This window comes from Pteropus alecto, unplaced genomic scaffold (assembly GCF_000325575.1).
Source record: "Pteropus alecto unplaced genomic scaffold, ASM32557v1 scaffold95, whole genome shotgun sequence".
In the NCBI taxonomy this organism is placed as follows: Eukaryota; Metazoa; Chordata; class Mammalia; order Chiroptera; family Pteropodidae; genus Pteropus; species Pteropus alecto.
Genome location: NW_006441071.1, coordinates 19003765 through 19013100, shown reverse-complemented (window position 1 = coordinate 19013100; position 9336 = coordinate 19003765). Strand labels below are relative to the sequence as shown.

The 9336-nt window shown below is 30.6% G+C and overlaps 1 protein-coding gene across 1 annotated transcript in view; it reads right to left on the bottom strand.

The window, feature by feature from the left end:
• Positions 1–1277: 1277 nt before the first annotated feature.
• Positions 1278–9336, bottom strand: part of CUNH9orf85 (chromosome unknown C9orf85 homolog) — a 39984-nt gene continuing 31925 nt past the window's right edge. Inside the window, exons 3-4 of the mRNA XM_006918438.3 lie at positions 2155–2268; positions 1278–1672 (exon numbers count right to left, since the gene is read on the bottom strand). Of these exons, the coding sequence (XP_006918500.1) occupies positions 1522–1672; positions 2155–2268 (265 nt within the window). The 3' untranslated portion in view covers positions 1278–1521. The remainder of the gene's footprint in view (positions 1673–2154; positions 2269–9336) is intronic.

Here is a 9336-nt window from a genome sequence, read left to right as displayed (position 1 = left end):
CAGTATACATTTCTTAAATATCACTACACTTCACCAAAACAGTTCCTTACTATCATCTATTATCCAAAAACCAAATGGTCAATAAACATTAAAAAGAGCTCAAGCTTATTAGTAATCAGGGAAATACAAATTAACAAAGCAAAGACATACGTTGCACACATATCTAATTGGCAGAAATTTAAATGTCTGATACCAAGTATTGGAAAGGATGCAGAGCACTGGAACTCTAATACATTGCCATGGGGAAAGGAAATAACAGTCCTTCTGGAAAGACAGCTTGGCAGCATTTAGTATTACTGAAGACACACATTTGATGCCGTCTACCACGACTACATACATATACACAAAAATGTGTACCAAGAAACAAGATATGTGTACCAAAAAACGCATATAATACTGCTCACAGCAGTGTCGGAAGCCAGCCGACCAAGTCAAACCGGGTACCTGAATGGGGGAGCGGGGACTGAGAAAAAAGAGAAGACAGACAGGGTGCAGGAGGGAGAAGAGATCTCACAACTGTCTCTCCGAGTTTATTTCTTATCCTTCTTTTAAACACAATCTGTTCCTTTGTGTATCCCCAAATAACATAATAAAAGTAACATCCTGAAGATCCAGGTACAATTGACACTTCCTTTGACACTCCCTTTGACACTCCCTTAGGCTATACTTAATCTTCTTCTTCCTGGAATTCCACAGAACCAGCATTTTCTTTTTTATGCAAGCAGGCCTCCCCATCTATGTGAGTATACAAAAGTTTATCGTACTATTTTGTTGTTTTTCTGTAGACTTGAGATTTTTCAAAATAAAAACAGAGAATTAAAAAAAATCAGACAGAGCCAATTTATACTGTTTAGGAGCAGTTTCTTCATCTGGGTGATAGATGTATGATTTTTCTTTATAATTATTTGTTAAACTATACATATGTATTTTACACATTTTTTTCCTATGTATATTTTACAAAAGAAAACAGGTAAAGGAAATGTGATGAGGTACATAAAAATACTTTCAAAGAAAAATCATTTAAAAAATAAACTTTGTGCTTTATAATAATCAAACATAAAGGGGCTTTTGTTATGTGGGCCATTTACTTGAGATCAATTTATCAAAAGGTATATACTGAGAATCAATTTTTGAAGCTAGTAATATAATAATGTCATCTGATTTTTCCATGGAGATAGTTCTTACAGAACCATCAATTCTAGATCTTGTCAACTTTGATATTAGATAGTATATTCTTCTAAATAATTCCCATGAACTGCGATAAAGCTCAGTACTCATTTTGGCAGATATTCCAGCATATGGTACTTAAATATTTATTATAAGAAAACTCTGAAAGTTTTATCATTATTCAAAAATCATACACAATTTATATTGTCCATGTATAAGTGTTGTCATTTTCTATAAGTTTTTTCAATTTCCTCATTAGGATTTCATAGTATTTTTGAGGGAAGGTACGACTTTGTAAAAGTCAAAAGTTGTTCAGAATTTCATGTTTTCAAACTGACTTTTCATATAATTAAGTTAATCTATATGATTGTCATCTTCTGAGTCATCTAAATCAATATCAAATTCTAAATCTTCATCACTTTTTTCTTTATTTCTACAGCTTCTTCTGCAGTTGGAACGTAGGTTATTTTCAGTGTTTTCTGTCTGTTTTGTTTCTTCATTAAACCTAAAGATGAAAGGAAAAACTCTCTCAGATTTTCATTATTTAACTGTGTAGATCAAAAAGAACTTTACACTACATTTCTTGATTAACAGAAGCCTAATGAAATACATATAGAGAAAAAGATACTTAAAGACTAACTTGATCCAAATAATTATAATACTGTTATCAATAAAGTAAGCTCAAATAAATTAATACATGATGGCCATTAAAGAAAGTAGTTATATAATAAGAAGTCTTTTGTAATGAATAATGAATATAAACCTCATGGATAAATATTTTAATTTTCTAAAAATGTAGTTTCACTTTTATTGTAATGATAGAAAAATTTAACAAACAATTGACTTTTTCCTGTGAAGTAGAAAAAGTCTACATTAGTGTGATATATTGTAAATTAAAATTCTTACAGCTATTGAATGTTTCCTTTGAAAAAATTCACATATCAATTACTAAAAGAGTAAAACCCAAACATAAAAAGAAATACTCACGGAGTAACAATGTCTTCTTTCTTTCCACATTTTGCGCAGACTTCAAGTTCACAGGCACATGGTCTACACATTATATGATAAGAATCCTTTACTGTCTTTTGTAAACATTTCACACTAAAAGTGAAAAACGAAATCAAATATTATTCTTCACTAATTACCTAAGATTTATTTGATGAAATGAGGGGGTGTGACTAAATGTATAGGTAAAAGCCTAAATATCAAAACACTTAGATTTGAACCTCAGATATTTATGTCACTTTAGATTAATTATTAAGCATTTCTAAAAGCAGTTTACAGATGCAAAGTAATAGTACTTGAGATTTATCTACCTTCTTAAAACTTAAAAAAAATGTCATCAGCAAATAGTGACACTTTACTTCTTCCTACCCAATTTGGATGCCTTTTATTTCTTTTTCTTGCATAACTGTTCTGGCCAGGACTTCCAATATTATATTGATAAAAGTGGTGAGAGTGGGCATCCTTGTCTTGTCCTGATCTTGTTCCTGAAAGCTTTCAGCTTTTCACTGTTGAATATAATGTTAGTTGTCGGCTTGTTGTACATAGCATTTATTATGGTAAAGTACTTTCCCTCTACACCCATTTTGTTGAGAGTTTTTATCATAAATGGATGTTGAATTCTATCCAATGCTTTTCCTGCATCTATTAATATAATTATATTATTTTTATCTTTCATTCTGTTAACATAATATTTAGCATTGATTTGCAGATTATGAACTATCCTTGCGTCTTTGGAATAAATCCCACTTGATCACACTATATGATCCTTTGAATGTATTGTTGAATTCAGTTTGCTTATATTGTGTTGAGGATTTCTGCATGTATATTAATCAAGCTATTGGGTTGTAATTTTATTTTCTTGTGGCATCCTTGTCTGGTTTTGGTATCGGTAATGCCGACCTCATAAAAAGAGTTTAGAAGCATTCCCACCTATTTTTTCAAAGAGTTGAGAGAAGGGTTGGTATTCATTCTTCTTTAAATGTTTGGTAGAATTCACCAGTGAAGCTGTCTAATCCTGCACTTGTTTTTTGGGAGATTTTTTATTGCTGATTCAATCTTCTTTCTAGCAATCAGTCTGTTCAGCTTTTTTCTTAATGATTCAGTCTTGGTAGGTTGTAGGTTTCTAAGAATTTATCCATTTCTTCTAGATTGTCAAATTTGTTGGTGTATAATTGTTCAGTCATCTCTTATGATTCTCTGAATTTCTGTGATATCAGTTGTAACATCTCCTCTTTTATTTCTGATTTTCAGTCCTCTCTCTTGGTGAGTCTAGCTAAAGGTTTGTCTATTTGTTTACTTTGTTGTTGTTGTTTATGTTTTTAAATAACGAGGTATTCTTGATCTCTATTGTCTTTTTAGTTTCTATTTCATTTATTTCTGTTGAGCTATGTTAGTTAATTCCTTCCTTCCACTAACTTTGTGTTTTGTTTGTTCCTCTTTTCTAGTTCCTTGAAGTAGAGTCAAGTTTAAGATTTTTCTGGTTTCTTGATGTAAACATTTATTGCTGTGAACTCTTAGAATGGCTTTTGTTACATCCTACAAGTTTTGGTATATTGTATTTCATTTTTTTTTTGTCTCAGGGTATTTTTTTTATTTCTCTCTTTATTTCTTCTTTGACCCATTGGTTGTTCAGTAGCATGTTGTTTATTCTCCACAAATTAGTGAATTCACCATTTTCACTAAAATACCTAGAAGTGGAATTTCACTAAAATACCTAGAAGTGGTATTTCACTAAAATACCACTGTGGTTGGAAAAGATGCTTGATTTTAATCTTCTTAAATTTTTAATACTTATTTTGTGACCTAACATATGACCTATCCTGAAGAATTTTTCACACACTTGAGAAGAATTTGTATTCTGTTGCTTTAGGATAGAATGTTACGTATATATCTATATATTGTTAAAATGTCCATGCTACCCAATGCAATATACAGAGTCAATGCAATCCCTATCACAATCTTAATGGCATTTTTCACAGAAATAGGACAAACAATTCTAAAATTTGTATAGAACCATAAAAGACCTTTAATAGCCAAAGCAATCTTGAGAAAGGAGAACAGAGTTGAAGGCATCGTGCTCCCTGATTTCAAACTATATTACAAAGCTATAGTAATCAAAACAGTATGATATTAGCATAAAAAGAGACACATACATCAATGGAATAGAGACCCCAGAACCCAGAAATGCATACATGGTCAATTAATTTATAACAGAGGAGTCAAGAATATACAATGGGGTAAAGACAGTCTCTTTAATAAATGATGTTGGAAAAGCTGGACAGCCACATGCAAAGGAATGAAACTGGACCACAACTGTAGACCGCACAAAAAAATTAACTCAAAATGAATTAAAGACTTGACTGTAAGACCTGAAACCATAAAACTAAAAGAAAACATAGGCTGTAAGCTCATTAACATCAGTCTTAGCAACGAGTTTTGGATTTGACGCCAAAAGTAAAGGCAACAAAATAAAAATTAAACAGGTGAGACTACATGAAACTAAAACGCTTCTATACAGCAAAGGAAATCATCAGCAAAATAAAAAGGCAATCTGTTTAATGGGAGAAAATATTTGCAAGTCATATATCTGTCAAGGGTTAATATCCAAAGGTACAAAGGACTCATACGACTCAATAGCAAAAACAATCTGATTTAAAAATGGGCAGAGGATCTGAATAGACATTTTTTCAAAAAAGACATACAGATGACCAAAAAGCATATGAAAAGATGCTAAACATCATTAATTCTTAGGGAAATGATATTTAAAACCACAATGAGATATCCCTTCAAGAAGCTATTATCAAAAAGACTAGAAATAACAAGTGTTGGTGAGAATATAAAGAGAGTTCTTGTGCACGGTTGGTGAAAATGTAAATTGGTGCAGCCTCTACGTAAACAATATGGAGGTCCCTTAAAAAATTAAAAATAGAACAATCATAAGATCCAGCAATTCCACTTCAGGGTATATATAATTCCATTTCTTTATATGTATAAAGAAGACACTAACTCCCATGTTCATTACAGTATTATTTATAAAAGCCAAGAAATTGAAACAACCTAAGTGTCCATGAATGGATAAATGGATAAAGAAAATGTTGTATATATATATAACTGAATATTATTCAGCCATAAAAATAAAGAAAATCTTGCTATTTACAACTACATGTATGGACCTTGAGGGTACTATGCTAAGTGAAATAAGTCAGATGGAGAAAGACAAATATCATATGATCTCATTTATATGTAGAATCCAAAACTAAAGCAAAAACAAAACAAAAAAAACCTAGTGCATGGATACAGACAGCAGATTGGTTGTCAGAGGCAGGGGTGGAATGTAGGTAAAATGGATGAAGGGGGTCAATAGGTATAAACTTCAGTTATAAAATAAATAAGTCATGAGGATACAATGTACAACATGGTGACCAGTTAATACTGTACTGCAGATTTGAAAGTTGCTAAGACTATAAATCTTAAAAGTTCTCATCACAAGAAAAAAAATTTTTGTAACTATGTATGGTGATGGATATTAACTGGACTTAATCTTGGTGATCATTTCACAATGTATACAAATATCATATCATTATATTATATATCTAAAACTAATATAGTGTTACATGTCAATTATACCTCAATTAAAAAAAATTAAAAACTTTTGTGCATCAAAGGACACTATCAAGAAAGTAAAATGAAACCCCTACTGAATGAGAGTAAACATTTTCAAGTCAAATCTTGTAAGAAATGTGTTTTTAGACTATATAAAGAACTCGTAACTTAGTAAGAAAAACATAAATAACTCAATTAAAAATAAGTAAAATATCTGAATAGACATTTTCACGAGGAAGATATATACATGTCCAAGAAGCATATAAGAAGATGCTCAACATCGCTAGGTACCAGGGACATGTGAATCAAAATCACAATGAGATACCACCTCACACCCACTGGGATGCTAATTATCAAAAAGAAGGGCAATAACAAGTGTTGGTAAGGATGTCGAGAAATCTGAACCATTATATTGCTAGTGGGAAGTAAAAAGAAATGGTCACTTTTGAAAACAATTTGGCAGCTCCTCAGTTAAATATAGTTAACAAATAACCCAAGAACTCCAGTTTTAGATATATACCCAAGAGAGCTGAAAACATATGTAAACACATATATAAACATGAAATGTTCATAGCAGCATTATTTGTAATAGCCAAAAAAAGTGGAAACAATCCCAAAGTCCATCAACTAATGAGTGAAAATATAAAATATATAGTTAGACAATGCAATAATATTTAGTAATACAAATAGAATTAAGTACTAATAAATGTTAGAACATATCTGAAAAATTTATGTTAATTAAATTAATAGTCATAAAGACTATACACTGTATGATTCTGTTTATGTGAAGTGTCCAAAATCAGCAAATCTAGAGACAGAAAGCAAAGGGTAGTGGGGACTGGAAGAAATAGAGACTGACTGCTAATGAGCATAGGGTTCTGAGAAAACAAAAATGTTCACAATTGATTGCTGTGACGGTTGCACAACTCTGATATACTACATCACCAAGAAGTATACTCTAATGGATGAACTATGCAGTATGTGACTTCAATCTTAATAAAGATTTAATGTTATGTTTATGAAAAGTCAAGTGGAAATGTGAGAAATCAGAAAAACATGGAGTGAGAGATACAAGATATAAGAAATCCACTTTAAACATAAATATATAGTTAAAAGTAGAAGGACAAGGAAAAAATATACAAACACTAATCAAAAGAAAGTTGGCGTGGCTACATTATTATCAAAATGGATTTCTAAGCAAAAAAAAAAATCTGCCAGCTAAAAAAAAGAATAATTAACATGATATAAAGGAATCAATCTTCCAAAAACACACAATAATCCTAAATTTTATGCACCTAAAAGAATGTTCAAATAAATGAGGCAAACTATTGAACTACAAAGAGAAATGGACAAATCCACAATTACAACTAGAGACTTCAACAATTCTCTATCACTGATGGGGTAAACAGACAAAAAAAATCAATAAAAATATAAAACAAATGATTTATAGAAGACTATCAACCAAACTGACGTTTCTAGAACACTCCACCCAACAAGGGCAAGATAGTCTTTTCAAGAACACATGAAACATTCTCCAAGATGGACCATCTCTGAGCCGTAAAATCAATCCCAATAAATTAAAAAAATAAATAACCTGAAACTTATTATATGAAGTACATTCTCTTACCACAGTGAAATTAACTAGAAATCAATAACAGAAAAATATCTGGAAAATGTCCAAGTATCTATAAATTGAACACTTCTAAACAACCTACAAGTCAAAGAAGAAATCACAGGAAAAATTAGAAAATATTTTGATTGATAGACAATGAAAACAGTATCAAAATCTGTAGAAGAGAGCTAAAGAAATTCTTGGAAAATTTATATAATTAAATGTTTATACTGAACAAGAACTATCTAAAGTTCTACCTTAGGAAAGCAGAAAAAGAAGTGTAAATTAAACTCAGCAAACAAAAGGAATAAATATTGATATGAACAGTAATCAATGAAACTGAAAATAGTTGAATTTTGTTTTTAATACTATATACTATAAAGGTGAATTTTACTGCATGTAAATTACACCTTCAAAACACTTGACTGGGAAAAATAAGTTAAAATCTAAAAGGAACCCTAAATTACAATCTAATTGAAAATAATTATTAAAATTTTGTGTTAATTTATTTGGTATGTTGTTGTGACTTTCTAAAAAGCTTTACTTAATTAGTCTACAATAAAAAATAGATTTAAAAATGTATGCCATTAGAACGCATACAGGTAAAGTTATAATAATTCAAATAAAGATATCTTTCACCGTGTTCTTGGCTTCCATTTTTTAAAATTTTAAAATAATTTTTTAAAAAAGTTCATCTTGGTTAGGTTCACCTAAGCTTCAAGAAAATTAGAACACTTTCATTTCTATATATATGTTTTTATACCAGGGACTCCAGAGGTAAACCAATCCTTAAGTATTCAAAATTGCTAATTCGGAGACAAAATTGTATTTACCAAACTGTTAATGTTAAAACTTACATGCAAAATAGGCTTAAAAATGGGATATTCCGTTTTGGAATCTGAAGTCAAAAGATCACGGATTCCACATTCTCTAGCCAACGAGTCCCCAAAACAGTGACTTTAACACAGGCTCAAACACCTGCAAAGCTTATTACAATGCAGATTAATGGCTCCACCTCTTGTTTATGTAATCAGAATCTCGGGGCTGGGTCCCAAGAATCTGCCTGTTAAACAAACTCTTCAAGACATTCTTATGCACACAACTTGAGAACTCTTGACTAGATCAAAGTAATAATGCCTTGATCAGGGGATTTTCCATTGTTCCCGTAGCTGGTTGAGACTGTAATGGCCAATTCTGAGAAGGGAAGGAATTCTATTGCTGAAAGCAATTATGCTCTTTTCAAATTTAAATTAATTCTGAAAAACAGGTTTTATTGGTCTACTACCTTTGTGACTGACTATAAATATACCTATTTACAAAGAGATATATACACGTTGTTAAAATGACATGTTTCTTTTTTATAAATGTAAGAATAAACTATATAAATTTATAGACGTCTAAATAAACTACATAAATTTATAGATATTTACAACCCTCCAGTTTCTCTGTCACAGAAGTGGGAGCTTTGTGTGCCTTCTCTTTCAAAACTCTTAATCCATGCTTTACATCCTCACTGGGAGAATAAGAGAAGAGCTGAAAGTAATTGAGTTTCTGGATTTTTTTTCACTTTAATACATTTATTTATCTAGCTAAAGAATCTTGATTGTAAGCATGGAATAATTTAGATACGATTTTAATGAGATATGCATTCAAAGTTGTCATAAAATCTGTGAAGTATATTGAAATGTCTTTTAACATAACTGCAAGTTATTTAATCACTTCTGTGGGTTTTTTTTATTACAAAATACATATAGTAAGGAAAACAATTCAACTAAATATAAATTTTACCTAATTTCTCTTGAAGTTGGCTATACTTTAAAAATTTTGTGAGTACACTGCTAAGAGAAATTCAGAGATGTTAAAATAATGATGATTTTGCCTTCTTTTAATTTCTCCATGGAATATAATTTCTAAGAATAATCAAACAATCTTGACCATTCATATACCAT